This window comes from Cyprinus carpio, chromosome A15 (genome assembly GCF_018340385.1).
Source record: "Cyprinus carpio isolate SPL01 chromosome A15, ASM1834038v1, whole genome shotgun sequence".
Lineage (NCBI taxonomy): Eukaryota > Metazoa > Chordata > Actinopteri > Cypriniformes > Cyprinidae > Cyprinus > Cyprinus carpio.
In genome coordinates, this window is record NC_056586.1 from 16712358 (window position 1) to 16737244 (window position 24887).

Consider the following 24887-nt stretch of genomic DNA (forward strand, 5'->3'; position numbering starts at 1 on the left):
AATCACAAGATACTGGATAAGGAGTGTCGCTGTCATTAAAAGTTAAGATAAGACACTGAAAAAAAAGAAGAAGTAATCTTTGCCTCATGGTTTGTGTATGGATTCTCCAACATGATCGTGCTGATGATAGCTTGGCTCCAAGGCCATCTCTAGGAATTCTGGGCCCTGTGCACTGAATTTGCTATGAAGCACTGAATTAATGATAGTTCACAGTCTTGTGGAGACAAAAGACAAGACTTCACAACTATGTGTTTATAGTCTCCAGTCAGAGGCCACACTGCAGCCCTATCCTCAATTGCTGAGGTATGACCAGGTTGAAACCTCATGATAATTTCTTGCAATTGTTGCAATAACTACAGAGGAATGTTGTGACTTTGATCAGGTTTAGATCACAAGCATGTGGTCAAATGGGCAGCAGAAAGAGGAAAGTGTGCCAAAAAATCCTTTTAAAAAATAACACAATCTCACAAAATAAAATCTTTGGCATGAAAAGAAGCGATAAAATTGAATTACAGAAAAAGGTCTTCCAAAAGGTCTGACCACAGAATGCTTGTTTTCTATTTAAGAAATTGAGTTGTAATAGGGCTTACAAGTAAGCAGTTAACAAGCGGTTGGGTGTGCAGTGACACTGTGATCACTATGATCTTAGATCTTTAAGGGAAGGAACAGATATAATTACAGTGCTTTTCTCTGCTTTTCGGCAACTTCAACACCCTCATTATCCATCTGAACCAAAAGCACATATACCTCAGCCTCCAATTTGGCTGTATACATATGAAAGCCCCCCAAAAAATAGTAAACATAAAATTCATTTTTGCTCAGAAGTTATTCTTGTATATGACCGCTTGCACGTGTCTTATATATTACACTAGAAACTATAATAAACTCTAAATATTATATTATAACAAGCTGTTTAATGGCAGGTTTCATTGTGACAACTTGCCCATAAATAGTGTGACAACAAGCACTGCTAAGGTCAAAACTGTATCTTTTTTTTTCTTGAGCAGTAAGGGTGGAAAAGTGGAAATTTTTTATATATTATTTATTTTTTTGTGGTCAATACCTATATGTAGTTAAGGTATGTCCCTTTTTTATATAGTGAGCTGTGGACTACTCACTGGGAAAAAAAAAAAAATCCAAGTAATCAAACTAACAATTTTAGAACAAAATTTTACATTTTAAACTTGTGCTCTCGAGCGCTGTCTGTGGTACAGTAGGCTCCTTCCTAACTGTTTATTTTAAATCTAAATCGCCTTTAACTTTATGGTTTAATCTGATCAATGTATGAATTATTCTATCAGTATTTTTAATCAGTATTTATTTCGTACAGTACATCAGTTTGTCATCCTTATAGGTGAAGCGTGTCCATTTTTGAGCCCTGTTTAGTTGTCAGAGGTGTCCAATCCATCAGTCAGAGTTTAGCTCCAGCCCTGGCTAGCATCACAGAAATAACATGCTTCACCTTTATTAACAACCATGTTACCCATTAGACTGTCTCTGTGTCTTCTTCTCAGTTTTTGTCCTATCTTTTCGACTATTTAATAGTTTTTGTAAGCATGTGTTCTAGAGCTTGATGGTCTGATTCTTGCCACAGCTGTGAGTTTTATATATTTATCTCCCTTTTATTCAATATATGTAATGTCATTTTAAGTATATTTTTAAATAAAAGAGATTAATGAGAGTTCACTGTGTTCTCAACAACAGGCCATCAGTGTTATGGGTATTGGTAATGGCTTGTCCGCAGCATGTGACACACTTATTTCTCAGGTACAGGCTGCTTTACTTTGTTCATTCACACACAAACAAATACAACAGGTTTACAGGTTTATACTGTTATTAGTGGCAAATTCCCTAAATGTTTTAATTAACTGTATCTTCCTCTTTGTCCTGGACATGGGTGTTACGTGAGTTTCCATAATATTCTCAGTTTGACGATCATATTGTTTATCTACATCTGATGGACAGGTCTTCATAAGGATACTTGGCCTGGTGAGTGCGTGAGAAATCTGTTATTATATGACCTCTCTTCGTGTGTGTGTATGCAGCAGCCACTGCAAGCTGATCCGGTTGACAGATATATTAAAGCATTTTTTTATTTCATTATAGGTTGGTTGATGTACTGTTTGCAGGAGTGGGACTCATTCATCATTCATCCATCTGTCCATTCCAAGTATGCTCATGCGTGTGCAGAGTTGGTGGACTTGTGAGGTTGGAGGACTGCTGTCAGGTTAGAGTGCACGCTTGTCCAACTGTTACTGTATACAACATTTCTAGAGCATGTCATATTATGTCTAGTCATTTGTTTAGCATTATTAGAGTTGATATTGGAGTTGAATAGACCACATCTCAAAGGATGTTGAATTGGAATGACAGAAAGAAGTTACATTATTTTATTAGCTTGCAAAACATAAATACATCATTAATTTTGAGTAATTAGGACTTTAATATGTTTTTATTGCATTCTGTTTATGACTTTGGGGTGAATTTTTGGAAAATGAAGTATATAAGTATATAATTTTAAATAATAAAAAAATGACAAAAAAAAACAAACAAAAATAAAACACTTTTAAAATATGTAAATGTATGAAAATGTATTTTCCTTGATTATTAGTATTATAAAATGTTTCTGATAATATGATTATTTATGTGTATGATAACACACAATAAATATAACATAAAATTAATTTTTTAAACTACTCTTAAAGCAAACAAATTAAATTTCTTTTTTAATTCTACTTTCTTAAATTCAAAATTTCATTACAATTCAGCATCCCTTTTAATTCAGAACTGACTTGAAATGAACCCTGTTCCTAACCTTTGTATTTCTTTATTTCTTTATTACAGGGATCTCCAACCCTGCTCCTGGAGAGCTACCATCCTGCAGACTTCAGTTCCAACCCTGCTCCAACACACCTGTCTGTAATTATCAAGTAGCCCTGAACACCTTGATTAGCTGCTTCAGGTGTGTTTGATTGTGGTTGGAGCTGAAATCTGCAGGACAGTAGCTCTCCAGGAGCATGGTTGGAGACCCCTGCTTTATTAATTTAATGGCAGGTCTGATAAGTGAAGTGGAGCTCGGAGCTCAGTCAGGTGTGTATGGACTGGCAAATATTGCATACATGGTATATATTCATTAGTGTGAAAGTGGTTTATTTCAAGGTTGTATAAACACTTAAATTCAGTGACGTGTGTTCAGTTCCCTATAGGCTTCAGTGTAGCTGGCAATGTGAAAGTGGGAAATGCCATGGGAGCAGGAGATGTTGCTTAAACCAAGCCCTCTGCCAAACTCTCTATGATTTGTGCAGGTAATACTAAGAAAGAACAACGGTTTTAGATTTTCTATACACAAATCATAATTTTATGCCTGTTCTTTGCTAATAGGTTGTTTGTACATAACTTGTGGCGATGTATATACATCACTAGCTTTTTTTTTTAGTGTCTGTTGCAGTAGTTTTGGCAATTTTCGTTGGTTCTTCAAAGAATGTAATTGCTTATATCTTCAAATGAGTGTTCTTCCTTTAGTTAAAAACATTTGCTTCATTTTGAAGCCCCAAACTCATAAAAATCCTAGCCTCAAAGTCATAAAATAGTGTTATTTTGAAAACAGCATTTTGTAAAAAAACAAGACTAATATTGGGGCAATTGTTTTCTTTTTTTTCCTCTCACAGAGACATCAGAATGAGGGTTGCCATGGTAATGGTTTTATTTGCTCCTTTCCATCTTCTTGATGCCACAGCGGTAAGTCATTAGCAGAGTTGTGTTAGAGCACTCGCAGCACTCATTAGTGTTAATAACAAAACTGACAACACCAACACATCGATCAGGAAAGTGGAGTTCAAACCGTAATTATATTGGATGTTATCATCTGAAACTACACTGCATCTGGGGAGAACATGTTTATTATTATTTCTTCCTTCAATCCAATCAGGCAGCAGGTGGCAGTATAGTGAAAGGTCTGGGCAAGCAGAAGATTGGGGCAATCTGCAACCCTGTGGGATATTATGCTGTTGGGTTTCCTGCTGGAATATCCCTGATGTTTGCTGTTAAATGGGGAATTTTTGGTGAGGCATATATGTAATGTAATAAATAAAAATATATACATTTTCTATCAGTTACATCTTATATATGACTAATTGTATTATTGTTAAATACAATGTATTATGTTTATATATTATGTGTAATTAATTCATAACTTATTTTTTTTTTTATTAAAATACAAATATACATCAAAATTAGCATTTGAATTTATTTATTTATTTATTTAATATTAATATGTAATTCTGTTTCACTTTTGCATTCCTCTAATCTCCTCAAGGTCTGTGGACTGGCCTGTTCATTTCCGTCTTTCTTTAGTCGGTGTTCCTCTCTGTCCTTCTTTTCAAACTGAACTGAAAGAAAGCCTCTGAAGAGGTGAGGAATATAGGATTTCCTTTCATTAAAAGTTTATTTAGTCCTTTTCCAGTGCACTTAAATGGGAAACTTTTCACTGATCTAATGAACTTTTCACTTTCCAGGCACAGATCAGGGCTGGTGTGCTGCCAAGAGGGACGGATGATGGTAATATGTTTGTTGTGACACTAACAACTCAAAAAGTCTGATTTTATTTAATGAGGCATGCTAATAAGAGTCATTTTCTTGGCAGGTGCTCAAGAGGACTGTGGATATATTGAGGGCTGTGATGCGAATAATGCTACAGATATGGATGGGATTTTTATTTATATAAATATATGTATTAATCTGTCATTTACTCTGTGCAACAAAAACAACCTGTACAATCCCAAATCCTGCAATAAAGCTGTTTCAGCATATAAGGCTATACTCTCATTCCCACATGCTCTCACATCATTATTATCTCATGAATTTATATTAAAAAGAGCAAACACAAATGACAAACATGAATACCAAAACCTCTTTAAATGAATGCTATTTCAATGGACTATTAGTTGAAATGCACACACAAAAAACACATTGTCACTGAAGTCACCATGAAATTAAAATTCACTATTCTTATATTTTATGAAATGATTCAAGGTTTATTATAAATGATTTATCAGTGAACATCACATATATATATAATTGTGTACTCATAACCCAAATGTGCAACCTGTCATTGAGATCTCAGCAATTAGCAAACAATAATGATCCAATGAATTCCCAATGGGCAAAATCAAGTGACACACTAATTTTTTTTTCTTTCTTTCTTTATTTATTGTTCAAAAAGCTGTTTAACTCAGACATTGTTGCAATATGGTAGAAAAGACTATCACAACTTCCATTTCATGCTGACTGAGACCATGCCACAACACATCACATAGACGACCTTGGATTTCACACTGGACAAACACACTATGATAAGGGGATGTAAAATGGGATAGCGATTTATTGATCCAGGGATTTCATTTGTCATAAGCTGCTTTAAATCAACTATGTGCAATATTTACAGTGGTTTAAAAGAAGGAACTAAATCTAATTATTGATTATCTTTTTACAATAAGCAGTGCTTAAAATGGTGTGTGCTGAAACACCTACTGACTGTCCTCCACAGGGCATGTGTGTGTTTATATGTCTTGTTTAATTTAAATCACGTCACTGATTTCATTAGTTCCAATGATACAACCCCCACTAATAACACTCTTTGCTCCCTGCAGCTGAATTATCTTTCCACACATGAAACTCATCTGAAAACAGCCCAGAGTCACAGTCACAGTCACATCAGACTGTTTAATCTGCTAAATTCCTATGGTTAGTTAATCCTAATGGCCTATAGCAGCCTTAAACGTTTACATACAGTATAACAAGTTAGCAACAAACAATATGATAGCAGAGCTCTGGATAGACATATCAGCATGTATATGAATATATATATGTATTAGTCTCATGAAGTCTTATAGGGTTAAAATGTAGGTTAAAAAAAAAGTAGTAATCTCACAAAAGGTTGCATTATGTATACACCAGACACAAACCACATGACACAACAAAAGCAAATAGAAAACAATATAAGCAATGATTTTTTTTTTTCATTCCACTGGCCTGCAACTCACATTTTAAGTGCAAAAACACTTTCTGTGTGAACAGCCCATCAAGTTTCCATCATGTTTAATAATACAGATTTCTCAATATATGACAGTAGCTCTGTAGAATATCTTTTTGGCAGTATATCTCCAGCAGCCACCTGACTAGAAATGTCAACTGAAGAGATTATATGACTGTGCCACTGGGGAAGAGACCTTTTTGCTGCTAAGCTGGTTGATTTTCTTACTACTCTACTAATGCTGTGGACAGCGCAAGTGCATACAGAATAAAAATACGATCATCTGTCTAGGTCACATTATACAGCCTGAGACCAATGTAAAAATGCTTCTATATTTCTAAGTCAATACAATGTCTTAATTACCTCTCATTTGCACAGCATAGAGATAGAAAATGTTCACAGTAAATCTATCTGAGGTCCAGGTTCCAAACGATACTCACTGACTAGACAGGAGTGGCTGTGGTAAAGTTTGAGTTCAGAGTAAAATTTGCACCAGCACCATAAGACACCTCAGGTAAAGGCACAGTGAGATGGACAGCTATCCCTACAGCTAGCATGAGAAGAGCAGCGAGGGTGGTCAGACCCCTCCTGAGGATCAGCTGAGCGGTAGAGAGCAGAACTGCGGGCTTTTCCTCCACTTGAGTCACCTTTGGCCCCTCATGTACCACAGTACAGTTGAGTCCCTCATCCTGATCATGAGAGCCCACAACCACGTATCCATTCCCATTCTAAAACAGTAAGACACAAGATAACCATTATACTATAAGAGATTTTACTGTGCACCACTTCGAGGGCATCTTATAGTTCATGTGTTTTGCTAAACACGAAAGAAGATATTTGAAAAAAATGTTTTTCTATGTGTGTGTGTGTGTGTGTGTGTGTGTGTGTGCATTCTTTATATCTTCATTTGCATTTCACAGAAGAGATTAAATCAGTTTGTTATCATAGGAACAACATAAGAATGCTTCATTTTTATTTTCAGTGAACCAAAGTGTAGGTATGAATGTACAAATCAGCAGACATCATTAAATACATTTTTAGCGTGTTATTTTTGCAATTAAGTGTAGTAAATGAATGCATTAAACTAGTAGTTCTTGTTGATTTTTTAAAATGAAAACTACTGTACAAAGACGGAAAAATACCTCTGCATTCAGGACCACCTGGTAGAAGCTGTTGCGATGGCTCGGGGTAATTGCTCCATTTGCACTCTTTCCAGTACGCTCAATTGCCTTTCAGAGATAAAGAACCACTTTTAGTCATCAATTCATCATATGATCATAAGCAATATAATTAGAAAAAAAGTGCCATTTTAATAGACCTGATATGCCTACCTCTTCTGTCATTTTCTTCCAGTTTAATTTGAAAATAGCCACAATGAAAAAAATTGCTAGCAAAAAGACTGCAATGAGGAGGCCCAGCCAAAAGCCTGAAAGAGTGGACAATAAATAATTGTATATATCAAAAGGTTCCCTGATTATTGATGTAATCGAACACCAGTAAATGTGCTAAGAGTCAATATGATGCATTTAAACAAACCAGCAACTTGTAACTTGGCTATGAACATTAGAACAATGCTCGATGGGAGGCCAATGCAGTAGTAGCCAAAGAGGTTAGCAATAGCGGCTATCTTCTGCTGCCCTGTGCCAAGCAGAATGCCCATGCCAACACCCTGAAAGAGAGAAAAATTTATATTCATAATAATAATTACACACAGCCACATGTATACATGATATACATTTTCAGTCATTTTTGTTAAGTTAATCTTGAAGTACTAAAATAACTAAAACTACTAAAAATAATGAATACAAATGTATAAAATCTAATTTAAATTTTAACAAAAACTATAATAGTATATTGATGATACTGAAATAATACTGCAACAAAGTCATCATAAGTTGAGCATCTTTAGCTCAAACCACACTCTCAGAAAAAAAAGGTACAAAAGCTGTCACTGGGGCAGTACCTTTACAAAAGGTACACTTTTGTACGCTTTAGGTACTAATATGTACCTTTAAGGTATGGACTGTTTAGGTACAAATGTGTTCCTTATGAAAAGGTACCGCCCCAGTGACAGCTTTTGTACCTTTTTTTCTGAGAGTGCATGCTAAAAAGTTTCTGGAGACTGGCTCTTTTAACTAAATGGCAGGACTTCCATTCCTACAGTCCTATACTGAGCATTACGATTTCTGCCATTCATTTTAATATGGGTGGTCCATCTCTTCCCCCTGTATACTGTCACTGGTAAAAATCTTAAATGTGAGAAATAAAAGTTGTGTAGAACTCACCAATATTCCATTAAAGAACTGAAGAGGGCAGTAGATGTTCAGTAGCTGAGACACAAGTTCTGCTATAGCCTTAATATGACAAACATCACAAAGTGGAAAATTGAGCAGATGTTGTTGACATTGTTTCTGTTAAATCTTAATTCTTAATGTGAAGACTGGAGTGTTTACAGATTTGTTAAGTATACTTATGCCAACAAACATTTTGTTTTATGCGCTGGAAAAAATTAGATAAGTGGCTTACTCATCGGAAGTGAATATGTAGCCAATGACTGTTTTTGTTGAGCCCAGGATAAAACCTTGGAAGATTGCTATAACAGCTGGGGAACAAAATGAACGCGTATTCATGACATCAATTGGTGCTGCATATGACTGTCTAAGTGTTATGACAAGCTTGAGAATGATTGATATCAAATATTTTTACCTGCACTGATGAGAGACACCTTGCTGGTGAGGATGGCAGCAGCTGTTTCCCCAGCGCCAAGTGCATTTCCCACACGAACACACGCTGCACCTTGCATTCCTAATGGGATCTAAAATATATGAAAGGAGGTGAACAAAAACTGCAGCATCATGAAAATGATAAAGTAACTTTTTTATGATAATACAAATATTCTCAGATCATCCAAACACACCATGTAGTTGATGTACGCCAGCATTATAACCACATGTTGAGCAGCCAGGTCCACCTCACTCAGCATTCCTGATGGGAAGAAGAGTTTTGTTTTGTGTTTTTGTCATTTTATTGTTTTTTTCAGAGGCCCCTGGGCACAATGTCTTGTAAGGGCCCCCCACCCCACACAATCAAGGTCTTGAATTATATGGTACTATTTGTTATAAACACCTCTAGCTTATACAGGATTTACACTGACAGGTTAAAGCCTATGATCACAACCTGAAAGACAATATTAACACCTTTACACATCCTCCATCATACAGGATTTACACCACATGATTGCAACAATGCTTTCCTGGACCAGCAGCAACTTTCCCTGCGTAGTGTAATTCACTGGCATACGCAAGCACACATTGCCTAACTTCTACCAATCCAGTTCTATGAATCAGATTCTTCTATAATTCACATACAACACACATACACACACCTGGAAATATTGAAAACAAATGTCCTTCCGATTTGATATGTGATGGGGAAAAAGGGAAGAATGAGTTCGGCAAAAGGTGGATTAGAACTATGGTCGATTGTGTCAAAGCATAGAGCCATGTGCTTAACGCCCTACGATACTGAGCTTGTGGCATAACTTGCATCTTTAATAATGTTGTCTATGTCAACCAGACATTGGTGGGTGGAGCTAGTGTAAATAGCCTCTGCCAACAAGGTGGGCTATTTGCACTTAGTTTAAATACTTAGTTTTTAGACACTATGAAATTTTTCTTCCCCTCGTTTGGGCCCCAAGTGCGCATGGGGCCCTGCGACCGTGCCCGTGCTGCCCATTGGATAACCCGGCCATGATGATAACCATGGAATGTACCTGCCAGGAAGCCTCCAACTTCATAGATCCACCATTCAAAACAGGTCATCAGTGTACTGGGAATGGCCAGCTTCATGTAGGACCCCCAATCCTGCAAGGCTTCTGAAGACCACCCTTTGAAGCAAAAGGAAAACAGTAAGAAATGAGCCACACAGAGCAACTATTCTTCACCAAGCTCTTTGAAAAGAAATTGCAAGTTTAAATGAAGACAGTGTGTTTTGCCTTGACAACCCAACCAATCAACACAGGGACCTGCATTCAGAAGCAAATAAGCCAATGTAGCAAATGATGGTATAGAAATCTTTCAGTTGTACAAAAAGTTAGGTTTTTAAAATTGTGTAAGTTGTCCAATAACAAGCTCATTTTTCAGCATGTAGCAGTGGTGTTGATAATCAGCGTCGAGCAAGCTTTATGAACAAACACGCTCATTTTAGTGAGAAGCATTAGTCTGATTCATTTTCAATTTGTCTTGGAAAGTTTGATTCAATTTAGTAAATGGGCTCGTCCTAACGGTTTTCTATGTCTAAGAATATATATACACAAGAAATCTGAATTATTCCAGTGAATCGACTCCTACACTGCCACATATAACAGTGAAAAGTCTGATTCAATATAGTGAATCGAGTCATTCCAAAAATGCTGTCTGTCATAATGTGAATTATTGCAGTGAATTGGTTCACCCTAAACTGCATTCAAAGCGTTATTTTGTTCCAGAAAAAGACTAAAGTAACAAAGAGGAGCTTGACTAGGAAGTTTAATATAGGTAGTCAAGGAACTTGAAAAACTAGTTTCAAAGTAACTTCCCCAACACTGATAGAAACTCACCTCCCCAAGTTTTCTCATAGATCCTCTGCCAGCGAATGAAACAAAACAGGGCAAAACAATTGCAAACCTGAGCAAAGGTGTTTGCAGCAGCAGACCCACTAAAATGAACAGAAAAAATGCTAAAATACTGAAAACCAAACACATGTGAAAAACATATGGAAAACATATACTACAGTATATAGCCTACTCACTAGACTCCATAATCCCACCAGTACAGCAGAAAGTAGTTCACTATTACATTGGCCACATTGGCAACTGCAGATGCATACATCTGAGGCTTGATCACTCCCTACAGAGAGTTCATGTGAATAACTATGTCAACACAAGAACTGAATGCAGCTATTAAGTTGTTCTTTTACTTAAAAGGTCATTTTATCTACCTGGTTCTGAAGATATGACAGTTGCAGCTGATACAGAAACATGGCCTGTAATATAGACACATGACAGGATGAGGATGAACAGTAATGTTTACAAAGAATTATTTGATTTGAGTTCATCTGGGCTGGAAATGCAATCCATAATAATCCATTAGTGGACCTCACCGGAATTGCTGGCAAATATGCAACCACATAGAGCTGTGCAATCCTGAGAGAGAGAAAGTGTCAGTCAGTCACCACAGACTTCTAGTTCTTCAATGTTCAGTTTAAGCATTCAACAGTCAATATCAATACAAATAAATACGTTCAATCAGTGTGTGTTAAAGAGTGTGACGGTCACCTGGCCACTTCAGGGTCCTGCCCCAGATAGAGAAGCAGAGGTTGGGTGTTCACAAGCAAAGCACAGCAGGGCAAACTGAAGAGCGTCAGAATTAGGATGCCTCTCTGCAGGGTGACACCTACACGGAGAAGGTTCTTACTCCCGAATGTCTGAGGGCAAGATGCAAGACTGCATAAGCTATTAGTTACTGTACTATACACTCTCAGAAAACAAGGTTCAAAACCGTCACTGGGACAGTACCTTTTCGAAAGGTACTAACATGTACACTTAAGCACTTAACAAATGTACCTTTAAGCTTTTTTACCTTTGCTCCAGTGAAAGCTTTTTCACTCTGATGCATGTTAATGGTTTGGAAGGAATCATCCTAAAAATGTCTTAAGACTATACTGTCATAACAGAATCTTGTTTTTACCAATTACTTTAACTGATCTATAAGGGACACATATAAAACCTGTTAATGCTATTTATGTCAATTTCTTGGCATATTGTTATACAGCATTTCATTTATATGGGATGCAAGATGTCTTAAAATATGCTTGCATATAACAAATGAGAATCATTTGTATTCTAACGCCTTTGAAGTATTTTAACACAAAAAAGACAAGTTATTTATAGACCTCAGTAAGGTTAGATGCCATATTGAATTTCACACAGAACGAGGCTGCGAGGGATAAACTAATGGCAAGCAGTATATATAACTGATAGATAATTTTTATTAATATTTAATAACTAAATTATTATTATTATTATTTTTTTTTTTTGGAAAGACGCTTTAAACGTACTGTACATCAGTCCCTCCCAGCCACATTTTCATTACTGTCAAAAATTGTTGTGTGATTCCCGGTAGGCCTTTCATTGTTTAATTCTTTTTTCATTTCAGGCTTTTGGTTTATTATTTTATGAGGGAGTTGGAGTGCTATTTGTATATAAAACACACCTGTGATACCAAAGTGTCGCATGCCAAAGCAAGTCCCAACCCCGTCGCTGCAGCTGTTACATTTATTGTCTGAAAAACAAATTGAGCACATTTTGTGTTGCTTAATGCTCTATAACTATATTACACAACATAATAATGTGGTACATAACACATATTGGGTGACAGAAGTTCTGAATCAAACAGACTTACAGCTGAGGCCATGGCGTAGCCTGCTAACACAGTGTTCCCCAGGCGGCCACAGAACATTGTCACCACAAAGAAAAGGAGGAAATTCAGGAACCGGCACACAAGCTAAGAATACAAACAAAGAAATATTTAGCACAAAATGAAGATGAAAGTACTGGGCTCACATGGATTACAGTTCTGAAAGTACACAGTCACATGGATGAAAAACAAAGCACCTCTATTAAGATTTATGAGAGAATTTTGTTTGTAACTAATTTCTTTAAATTGAACTATTTTGGAAATTTCCCATAAATATGATTTCCAAGCTATTTATGACATATTTTTATACAGTATGTATTTCATACAAAATGTGAGACATATCATACACTGTTATGGCTGCATTTAACATTCGAGAATCAACTCAATAAATCAACAGGATTCATTTAAATTCAATTGGACATGCATGAAGACATAATACAAACTGTACCCAAAACAGATCATGGTCTATTCAGTAATGGATCATTTCTGTGTAAGCGGTTGCATTTCTCTGCCAGCCCTCTACTATTCATACAAAACAAGCATAGCACATTTTCATGATGTGTATGTGACAGACTCCTCACCAGGGGTCCAGTCATGCGCAGGATGTGGTATAGCTCTTCTCTATACACCAGAGGGATGCAACGCCTCACGAAACCACAGCAAAAGAGCTTGGCACTGGGCTCCATTGACAGGGCATCAGTTCTGGGACCCGAGACTTCCATGATCTTCTCAGCTGTAATCCTTGAAGACACTGCAACAGGCCTGGTTTTGCTTCATAGAATGTAAGGAGCCCTTCTACAGCTGTTCATTCTTCAGGTCCACATTCAGCACCTTTGAAGGCTTACAGATTAAATGAGGTGAAGACAATGAGAAGCTTTGATTTAATCCACAGGATGGGAGGTGGATGTTTGCAGTCCTGGAAAAAAGTTGCATTGTGTGACAAGATCAATCAATCCTTTTTAAAATCCAATTACAAGTTGATTAACAACTATGTTTACAACATATAAAAGTAATAAGCACAATTTAATACAGACAGTATTGCCAGTACTGAATTAATTATTTATAGTTTATTTTTTAATATTCATAGTGTATTTGCAGTAATTATGTAACAGCAGAAGACCTCCAGCTCTATGTAACCCATGCCCAAGTTACAACCTTGGCTCTAGCTCCACCACAACCACAACTTTGAAAAAAGCTTATTGTTACTTAAGTTATTGACTTATTGTATCACAGCTTGGTGGAACATTTACTAGCTTAGTGTATATGAAATATTTATTAAAGTATATGAAAAATATTTGGTATGTAAGGATCCACCCGCCAGCCCAATAAGCGGAATCCAGTGGCCTGGTCGAAGGTTTAATGCGTATTTGGCCTTTTACTTGCGCTTCTGAATTTCAGGATTTAGTATCAATTTTAGTCAAGCTCCGTGTTTAATCTGACTCCAATTTCATGTGATCATTAAATTTAGGCAATGTTTCTAGTTAAAAACTAATCACAAATATTGATTGTTTATTAATTTAGATATTTGATTATCCTGGACTCACTATACTCTCAATTATCCGTTCACTGGGGACCTAATGTCCCTTTTAAGTCTCACGCTAGCTTCACATGGATCTTACGATCACAAACCCGCCAGTCTGATGTTAGTCAGAGGATGTAGGTAGACTAATACCTGTTTTGCCTGCCGCCTAGTGCTTGCTTATGACAAAAAGTGTAGTTCACTTAGTCCTTTCCCATACAACTTGCTAATACCAGTGATAGACAGAAATCAGAAGGTCTCCGATGATGTGCCTACTGCTCCTATCATTCTCGAGCCTTCAGTTTGACCTATCCTAGCCGTAAATCTGCAGTAACAAAAGCCTCCTCACAGTTTACTAGTCATAATGATTTCAGGACAGTTCAGAATAAATCAAATATAACATTTTATTATCAGTCAGGTAAAATTGTATCATGCTAATTACATAATGAAACAATAAGAAGCCAATTTAGAAAGGATAGTGCAATTGTGAATCACATTGTAACCACGTGGCAACCCGCTCCTGTACATAGACACTGTAGCCATATGGGGAACGGCCAAGTGATCCACGCAGGAGACAAACAAATTTAACATTGTAACAGTTATCCTAATTTAAGACACATGGTCTAAAATGCATAGATAAGCACTCAGGTTTTCTAGAGAATAAACTTAACTAGCCAATGTGCACCTGATGTAGTTCAAACAACTATACAGTGTGCTCTATAGGCACAATGTGTTTAACACAATTACATTTTTGAGTAAATAGTAGTATACCTGACTTCAGGAAATACACTCCACACTATGGGCTGATCTGACTACAGGATCACCCCGTAGTGTTGTGTCACTTCCATTCTATACTTTGACCAAACATAAAAGACCTTTTGGTTCTTTAGGTTCCCATGATCACATCAGGGTCACACCTAGCTGGAGATAAACATTCTCAAGGACACACCCCCTCCTCAGCAGAACACAATTCTACAAAAGTTTTCAATCGTTCTCATAATATAAATGACTACTGTGAAATCGAGACCATTTTACCAATCGCACAGAGACCTTTAAAATGATACAAAACATGAAAAGTTTACGATCATGAATCCTGAAGATATAGTAAATGTTTCATGTGAGAATAGTAACTTGAGTTCTTGGCATTTCTCTGTCAACTTTTAGTGACCTGGACCATGTACCCAGGGGGAAAGAATGGGTGAAGGGACCAAAGAGTAAATGGTCTTTCTTCTAGATCTTCCTGTCTGATCAAATCATTGCGAGAGTTCTTGAGTGTTTGGCTTCATAAAGAGATCAAAGCCCATTGTTTTGTGCATCTGCATTTGCATTGCGAGAGTTCCTGAATGTCTGGCTTCACAAAGAATTCATTTCATAAGGAAAAAATTTCACTCCTTTCAGGAATGTGAAAATTATATTTAGTATATGAAAAATATGCAACATTCTCAAAAAAATAAAGTAAAAGTATTTCAGCATCAAACATTGATTTTTTTATGGAAGTGCTGTATATCTTCAGTAAAAAGTACAAAAAAATTACTATTAAAATTATTAGAAAAACTACATTTTTAATTTTATTCAGCCATTGGATGCATTGAATTGGATAAAGTTGATAGTAAAGATTTTTACATTGTAACAAAAATACATATTTCAAATAAATGCTGATCTTTTTAACTTTCTTTTCATCAAAGAATCCTGAAAAAAGTGTATCACAGCTTCTGCAAAAATATTAAGCAGTGCACACTGAGCATATTAAATTAAGCATATTAAGCAATAATAAAACAGTTTTCAACATTGATAATGATAAGAAATGTTTATTGAGCACCAAATCAGTATATTTCAGAGTATGATTTCAGAGGGATCATGTGACGCTGAAGACTGGAGTAATAGACTGCTGAATTCACCTTTGCCATCACAGGAATACATTGCATTGTAAAATATATTAAAAGAGAAAACAGTAACTTAAAACTGTAATCATTTTTTTCACAATATTATGGTTTTCAGTTGTATACAGTATATGTAAAAGCTTCTATATTTATATAACCTAAAACATTATGCTACTAAATAATCAAATTCTCAGGTTTTTGATACTCCACATGACCTTTGACCTTTTCTCTTTCAGTGTCCTTCAGATTACAATGACACATATTTTTTTTGCCTTGTGAATGCCATTCACATTTACAGTACGTTATCTCTCTTTTCCTCTTTTTCACATCCCCCTCCATGAACCCATGTGAAATGATTCATCGACCTTCTCTTTCCATTCTCAAGCTAGAACCACAAATGACTTTAACATTTCAAAAGCCAAGATTTGTTTATCATTACAACTTTCTTTCAATTGTCTTTTACCAGTAATGTCACTAATTTTGTAGATCTATTTTGGTTTGTTTCTTCATATAGGTGCATCTCACAGTCACGAACATTTACAAACAAATCAGTGAATCATTAATCAGGTTCCTGGAAACAATTTCACGAGTGACTAATATCTGTTGTACATTAGACTCATGATGTGTTGGATCATCATATACAGTAGATTGATTACATACAAAGGATTACTTTTTTAAGGAGAGAAGAAAATATTAACATGTCTTCCTTCCTCCTCAGTGCCTCACACCAACCTTTGAATCAGTGTCATGTTCACAAAGCTGAAAGATCTGGCAAGAGTTCAAGGAAAAGAAGAGAAAATGCAAAATTATGTTGTAACAGCTGCTCTGAGTTTCTATAAAAGGTAGACTCATGAATTTTAATATTGCAAATGTGTGATGAGTAACAAATTTCAAAGTTGTTTTAACTTTCTAGAAAACGGCAAAACATTAAACACCTGGCATATACAGTATGTATGATCAGCTACAGCTCTAGCCTCTTGTTTTCAGATTGAGATTGAAGTTGAATAGATGAGGGATGAAGGTGTAGTAAAGTTTGAGTCCAAAGTAGTATTTGCTCTGACAGCAAAAGACACCTCAGGTAAAGGCACAGTGAGATGGACGGCTATCCCTACAGCTAGCATGAGAAGAGCAGCGAGGGTGGTCAGACCCCTCCTGAGGATCAGCTGAGCGGTAGAGAGCAGAACCGCGGGCTTTTCCTCCACGTGTGGCTCCTCGTCCTGATCATTCAAGTTCATGGTCATGTACTCATCCCCACTCTGAGAGCAGACAAGACATCAAGCTCAGTTTTCAGAAATGTTTTGTGTTAAGATACAGTACAGTAAAAGTCAACAGACGTACCTCTCCGTGCCTCGCTGTGAGACTATGCGGAGTTGACACTGCAGAGATTTTACTCTTTCCAGCCCTTTCCACTGCCTGAGATGTTATGGATGTGCCATACATCATGTCATATAGTTAATGAGAACAGAAATTAATTAAAAGCTTGATTTTGTTTGAAATTACACTTGCATTTCTGAAAGTAAATAACTAAGCTACTTTAGTGTAAGCTAATGTTAACAAACAGCTTTAAAAAGTTAATTAGACATTGTTTTATCAAACTCACATTCAATCTGGCTCCATTTTGGTATGTAAAAGTCTCTTTTCATAATCTGATCAAATCCTGATAGGTCTCATCCTACATTTTTTCCTCACTGAATATGTTTCACTCAAAATTTATGGAAGTAAAATTAACTGTGAATTGCAATTCATTTTGATTAAATATTTTAAAAACGTCACGATGACTTAAAAAAAAAAAAAAAAACTAGGAAGCACACCTGAAAATACTGAAATATACCTCTTTGGTCACTCTCCCCCAGTTGAGCTTAAAAATGACTGCAATGAAAAAACTGGACTGCACACATACACAAATGAGAAGTCCCAGCCAAAAGCCTGTGAAAGCAAGAGAGGACATTGCTGTAGGGCAGCTGTTATCTCATTACAGAAATGTTTTAATGAATGCTGTTCTCGGTGCTCCAGATGCATTAATGCAATTCTGCAGGGACCAGTACTGTGTCCAACTGATGTTCTCTATGTGCTTCAACCTAATTTTTTTTTGATTTAGAAACCAGATGCTAACATGGTGACCAGAGAACATGACAAGGTCACAGAATATCAACAAGTACTATAAGTGAACATTTCTTTGAATTGTTAATAAGATCACAGTATGAAAAAAATGAAGGAAAACAAACCAACAACGTCTAATTTTGCAGCAAACATGAGAGAGGTGCCAAGTGGAAGTCCAATGCAGTAATACCCAAAGAAATTAGCTACAGCTGCAATCTTCTGCTGCCCTGAACCCAACAGAATACCCATGCTGACACACTTGAGGAGAGAATAAAACACATTTAGACATTTACATTTATGCATATACATAAGCTTTTATCTAAAGTGTCTGTGCATACAATCAATACATTTTATCAGTTTGTGTGTTCCAGTCTTCCAGTTGAGCCAAACAAAAACTGAAATGATCATACTGCAAAAAAATATTTACCCGAGGAGCAAAACTTTCGTAAGGGTTTTTTTTGTTTGTTTTTTTTTTTTTACCCCAATGGCTCCTAAATTGTTAAAATTATTAAAATTGTTAAAACAATTCACCAAAGGGGTGAGAAAATAAACTTAACATTCAAGATACAGTATGTTCTCCATTATCCATTATATATGATTTGTTTACTGTATATATTTATTACGAAAATAAATATTGTAGAATTTCCTTTAAATCATTTTTTCACAAATGCAAACAAATGACAAGTAACACATTGAATTAAACATTACATTTTTAGGTAGAAAGAGAAAGACTGAAATAATATTTTCATTTAATCTTGTTTTAATTACAACTTTGTAAAATCATTATACTCTTTTAACTTTAAAACAAACGTAATGATTTTAAGAAAAAAAAAACTGCATTTGGAAAAGACAGCCATCTAAAACCATGCATAAAAATAAATCACTTGTCAATTCTTCTGAAAAAAAGTAACAGCAATGTAAAGTACTCACAACAAGACCATCAAAGAACTGAAGCACACAATAGACGTTCAAGAGTTTGGAGACGAGCACCACAATATGCCTACAAAATAAAACACAATCATCAGTACAGTACTGTTTAAGGAACATCTTTACTGCAGGTCTGATTTGCAAAACAAATACTGACCCATCTGATGTAAATAAGAAACCAATCACAGTTTTTGTCGATGCAAGCACAAGACCTTGCAAAATTGCCAAGGCAGCTGCATCCAAATGATAAAGAAAAAGGACATGTCAGACACATAAAGATAATGAAAGATGAATGTGGCTCAAAGCAATATGACTGTTTGTAAACCTGTGCAGACGAGGGACACCTTGCTGGTGCGAATCGCTCCGGCTGTATCTCCAGCTCCAAGTGCATTACCCACACGTACACACGCCGCACCTTGAATCCCTAATGGAAACTGGCATGGAAAATACATAAATGTTTTTAATGTTTTGAAAGAGATCTCTTATGGTCACCAAGGACACGTTTATTTGATTTTAAAAAAATACAGTAAAATAGTATTAAAATTTTAAATAACTTTTCTATATTAATATATTTTTATAAAATGTAATGTATTCCTGTGATAGTAAAGCTGATTTTACAATACAGCAGCCATTACTCCAGTCTTCAGTGTCACACGAGTCTTCAGAAAACATTCTAATGTGCTGATCTGATTCTCCGGAAACATTTCTTATTATTATCAATGCTGAAAACAATTATGCATATGATTCTTTGATAATTAGAAAGTTCAAAAGAACAGCATTTATTTAAAAAATGTCTTTACTGTCACTTTTGGTCCATTTAATGCATCTGTGCTAATCAAAAGCAGCAATTAAAAAAAAAATTTTTTTTAGAAATAATATCTTGCTGACCCCAAAAACTTTTGAACCATAGTATATGTGTAAATCTGTTCATAATTTATCAGTTTTCTAATAAATTTCATATACTTTATTTATCTGGTAATGCATCAAGTAAATCATTGTTTGACAAGAGACATAAAGGGAAAAGGGAAGCATCTGTTATATTCCTTCCGGAACTTTATAATTGGGTAAATATTCAGGCTTAAATTACCATGTAGTTTATAAAAGCCAGCATAATGACTACATGTTGAGCTGCCAGATCCAGTTCCCCTAGCATGCCTGAAAGAGATGGATATAAGGGAATGCATTTGACAGTACAATAATGTTACATTAAAGTGGTCTCTCTCTGTGATAAAGCTTTTACACAAGCATTTTCTATTGTCCTGAAGCAATCATGCATGAAAAATCATCTGAGGCTAAAATTAATAACCTTAAACCACATTAAGCACTACATCCAAATAGACATTTTAATGTGAGGCCATTCTTCATGACTAGGCCTAATAAAATGGATAACTCAATTACATTTTATAGGCAGTGGTTTCTGTGTATTAACACAAAGGTTTATTTTTGACTTTAGTCTTTAGAAGGCACCTGCTAAGAATCCTCCAACCTCATAAATCCACCACTCAAAGCAAAGCATCATGGTGCTGGGGATGGCCAGTTTCATATATCCATCCCACTCCTGTAGTGAGTCACATGACCAGCCTGTGGGGCGCAGAGTAAGATTTCACATCTATTATCCATTTATTAAACATTGTCGTACGTTTGTGTGGTTTATCAGCAAGTTTAGCTAGCTAGTTAGCTCACCTCCCCATGTTTCAACATGGATCTTCTTCCAACGAATATACAAATAGAGGAAAACACAAATATAGACCTGAGAAATGGTATTGGCAGCAGCAGATCCACTGAAATACAAAACCCAGAAAATACATGACTGTAAAACTGATACGCTAGTTGTTATGTCCTTGTATGGATTCAAAGCAGTGTCAAACTAACATAAGTGTAGTTGTTATAGCAATAGTAATAATATCACAGCATGATTATGATTTTCTTGTGACCCTATATGGTATAAATGGTGTATGAATAACTTACAGTTTAGACACAATATGGTCAGTTTCATATGGAAGCCTAATTCCGCCACGTACGAAAATTACACTTTGGTCACAGAAGTCATAATAAAGAAATTAAAAGTTGAAATTGTGACATACTAAGTTGAAGATATTACAGTCATAAATATGAGATAAAAATAAATTTTTGGTTATTTTAATTATGAGATTTTGACTTTTAAAGTCATATTTTTGATTTAGTATTTCATCAGTTTTATAGTCATAATTTTCTAATTCTACAGTCATCTCATAAATATTACTTTATGACTAACCAAAGCATGATTTTTCATGTCGCGCATATCTGAACAAGACAAATTAATGGTGTTTCGCTGAATGAATGAATGAATGAATGAATCAGTGTTTTTAACTAATCGGTTAAGTGAATGAAGCAATGACTCACTCATCAACATTTCAGAAAGAATTGGTTAATTAATGATTCAGTGATTTGTTCATAAAATCAGTAGCTTGATTTATTCCTGAATGAATCAGTGTGTTTGTTTGAATGAATTGACTGAATTGTTCAAAAGACAGTGACTTGTTGCCACCTATTGGAGTAGTGATGTAAACTGCAGAAATGGAACATGCAAACACAGACAAGCGGAGTTATTCAAGCAGTCACATTACTGCACAACTAAATATTACTGATCGCAGTTTGACCAATCTAATTCGAGAACCAGATCTGTTGTGTAAATAACTAATACAGCATGATTGTGTGTAAATGAGTGACAGCCCTTCAAACTTACTATAACCCAAGGTCCAACCAGTTCAGAAGGATGTAGTTTGTCACCACATTTGCAATGTTGGCTGCAATGGCTGCATACATCTGAGGCAGAATGACTCCCTACAGGCCCAAAACAGTCACTGTTAAAGCATCGGAAGGATCTACAGTCACTGCTGTGACATTACATTGAGTGACACGTATGAAGCTACATTTTAAAGTCACACTATATCATACAGCAAGGAAATATCTGCCAATAAAGATCATACTTTAACAGTTGGAGGCTGACTGTGATACAGGTCTTAAGATCTTGCATGCAACAATGCTTTTGAAGAGCTCAGCTAGGGTGCTTATCTGACAAAAAAAGATTGCATACCTGGTTCTGGAGATAGGCTACTTGCAGCTGATGCAAAAACATAGCCTGTGTGAAAAGAGAGAGAATGGGAAACTATGCTGGTAGAAGACGGGGTGTGTATATATGTATCATATTTCAAGCTATACCATGTAAATTATGTGTCTGTGCTGACAAGAGGAAAATGATGCTATTTTTTATGACTCACTGGAACTGCTGGCAGGTAACAAACCACATAGAGTTGAGCTATCCTGAAAAGAAGCACATTTGTAACTGTGATATTGAGGACAAGGCACAATAAATGATTTTAAAAATAGAGCTGTGAGTTATCATACAGCAGAATAAATCTAGCTGTGCAGTTCCATTTCCATCTTGGCCTGCATCTAAATTGAGTATTAGAATGTGTGTCTGTGCTCATTAAAATGCCTCATTTAACAACATCGTCAACATTTATTTAGGAAGGGACGTTACAAAATATGTTTGCTAGAGATAAGAAGGACTGTCATTATCAGACACTATCTTGTTTGTTCAAAACCTTGGGGATCTATAACTTTACACTAACATGAAGAAATATTGCTCCTTTTTTTTGGTTCTATTCAAGATGATTTATTCATTCTAAAACAGTGGTCTCCAAACTCAGTCCTGGAGGGCCGGTCTCCTGCAGAGTTTAACTCCAACCCTAATTAAACACACCTGAACCAGCTAATCAAGGCCTTACTAGGCACACTATAAACTTCCAGGCAGTTGTGTTGAGGCAAGTTGGAGCTAAACTCTGACGGCACCCATTCACTGCAGTGAATCCATTCATGATCAAGTGATGTAATGCTAAATTTCTCCTAATCTATTCCAAGAAACAAACTCATCTATATCTTGGATGGCCTGAGGGTAAGTAAATGTTTAGCAAATGTTTATTTTTGGGTAAGTGATTCCTTTAAAACAAAGAAAAGCACCGAACAAGACAAAAATATTTTATATTTGAAAAACTTTTATTTTTTTGCAGTGAATCACCTGGCCACCTCTGGATCTTGACCCAGCAGCAAGAGGAGGGGCTGGGTGTTGATGAGCAGAGCCCAACAGGGCAAACAGAAGAGCAGGAGGATCAGGACACTTCTCTGCAAGATGATGCCAACACGGTGCAGATTCTTCCCACCAAAGGTCTGACAAGAACATGATGCCAGAACTCAGACACAACACTTGAAATTTATACTGGATTCTTAAAATATCCCATATACGCTACCAAATTCTGAATTTCAGCAGAACATTATGTATTTCATATTTCATTGTAAGAGATCCAGTGGGGTCCAATTCTTTATTTCACTTTTTTTGTCTTTTTCCTAATTCAGTTGAGGTTTAACTTAAATTTTGAATCTTAGCTCTCTGGTGTGGTCTCAGCCTATTGGACCCACTGTATATCCATACATATTTTCATACCTGAGAGATAAGGGTGTCAGCCGCCAGTGCAAGACCTCCACCTGTAGCTGCAGTTGTTATGTTTATTGTCTGATAAATCAGAATAACAAGCATCAGCTACTTCTCATCCATGCTCTGAACTACTTCAATACACAAGCTTCAAAAACAAAGGTTTAAGATACGGTCAAACCCGATGGCTGAACTTTTACAATACTGTGCCAACATTTGCATTTCATACACCAGTGTTTCTGTTTTACCACAAAACAAACAATATGTAACACTCCAGAGAAACAATAAGCAGAGTGAAATAAACTCACAGCTGAGGCCATTCCATAACCAGCAAGCACACTGTTTCCCAGGCGACCACAAAACATTGTTATGACAAATGGTAGGAGATAATTCAGAATGCGCGATGCAACCTGGAATGACAACCTGAGAATTCTCAGTGGATGATAAGTATATGAGAGCAATGAGCTACAGTATATGGAGGAAATAGTGACAGTTCTTTGCTGTTCTGCTTTGCAGATTCATTCTTTGCCACTTTGACAGGTGAAATTGATATAAAACTTTCCAAAGTTTACAATATGAATACATTAATATTTTATATTCATGTGCGTACATGAATGTAAGTGAGAGAAAAAAGCTGAGTTCATACCAGGGGTCCAGTCATGCGCAGGATGTGGTAGAGCTCCTGTCTATATACCAGAGGGATGCAACGTCTCACGGATCCACAGCAAAAAATCTTGGAACTAGGCTCCTTTGGTGAAGCTTCAGTCCTGGGATTTGAAACATCCATGATCTCCTTAGACCTGATCTGCAGTGAGGCCAGAGACACAACAGGGGACGGTCCCGCTGCTGCAGCTGTGCTGCTAACAGGTCAATGTGGCAAAGTTTCACCATCTTAAAAGCTTACTGATTAGGTGAAGCCTGTCTCAATACTTCTATGAGTGGAAGTGTTGAAATCTGCAACCAACTGACCTAAATACAATAGAGAACTTTACTTCTTGAGAATGGTTACAAGATTTGAATATGTTTGAGGAATATGTTCAGCATGTGCCATTACAGTAAGGAATTTTTACAGAGGGGGATTTCAACACCCCACATACTGAAAGCGAATCTCTGATGCGCAAAAATTATATATAGTTTTAGAATGTTTGCGGGTGTGAGCGGGAGCAGAACGCACATTGAAAGAGCATGCAGTAATAGTCAGAAATTCAGAGTGAGCAGAAAACAGTCCCGTACAGGGCTCTAACAATGACTGATAGCAAGTGGCCAAAAAGGATCTTTCCCTCCCTCCAAAAACAGTTTGGGTATGATTTCAGAACCGGTTGGTGAGGATTTGCCCTATTTTTTGATTGCAGCACAATTTTTGTGGCTGTGTGTACAACAGCGCAGGAGCAGGGTGAATGTTAAGACAGAGCGAGTCAAGTAGGTGATACTGCACATGTGTCGAACTCGTCCGTCCACGCTCATCCACGGTTGAGTTTACTGAGTTCCACTTTTGGTATAGCAA

General features: G+C 36.3%; 1 protein-coding gene and 1 pseudogene across 4 annotated transcripts; one reads left to right on the forward strand and one right to left on the reverse strand.

The window, feature by feature from the left end:
* Positions 1-1716: 1716 nt before the first annotated feature.
* LOC122147790 lies at positions 1717-4920 on the forward strand (annotated as a pseudogene).
* A 442-nt stretch (positions 4921-5362) lies between these two features.
* LOC109071184 (multidrug and toxin extrusion protein 1-like) lies at positions 5363-24291 on the reverse strand. 4 transcript variants are annotated; one of them, XM_042771244.1, is made up of 18 exons: positions 24030-24276; positions 23692-23793; positions 23396-23464; positions 22973-23121; positions 22173-22215; positions 21989-22033; positions 21638-21735; positions 20596-20693; positions 20380-20493; positions 20000-20067; positions 19238-19346; positions 19070-19145; positions 18916-18985; positions 18111-18243; positions 17717-17811; positions 17224-17298; positions 17082-17141; positions 5363-6663 (listed from the first exon to the last, which is right to left on the reverse strand). In XM_042771244.1, the coding sequence occupies exons 1-18, from the start codon at positions 24168-24170 to the stop codon at positions 6475-6477; spliced, it is 1734 nt and encodes a 577-aa protein (XP_042627178.1). In that variant the 5' UTR covers positions 24171-24276; the 3' UTR covers positions 5363-6474. The 4 variants fall into 4 exon arrangements, with proteins under 4 accessions (XP_042627178.1, XP_042627176.1, XP_042627177.1 ...); XM_042771242.1 differs by lacking the exons at positions 17082-17141; positions 17224-17298; positions 17717-17811; ... (12 more) ...; positions 23692-23793; positions 24030-24276 and adding exons at positions 7174-7260; positions 7363-7457; positions 7568-7700; ... (12 more) ...; positions 13068-13402; positions 14777-14792 and having other exon boundaries at positions 5363-6759; XM_042771243.1 differs by lacking the exon at positions 5363-6663 and having other exon boundaries at positions 15897-17141; positions 24030-24291.
* Positions 24292-24887: the final 596 nt, after the last annotated feature.

Excerpts from the sequence above, each read along its gene's own strand:
- LOC109071184 (XM_042771242.1), bottom strand. The coding sequence starts at position 13,208 with ATGGAAGTCTCGGGTCCCAGAACTGATGCCCTGTCAATGGAGCCCAGT. Across the intron at positions 12,352-12,471 it reads GCTACGCCATGGCCTCAGCT|ACAATAAATGTAACAGCTGC; the intron begins GTAAGTCTGTTT and ends TTTGTTTTTCAG. Across the intron at positions 11,495-12,282 it reads GCGACACTTTGGTATCACAG|ACATTCGGGAGTAAGAACCT; the intron begins GTGTGTTTTATA and ends TCTTGCCCTCAG.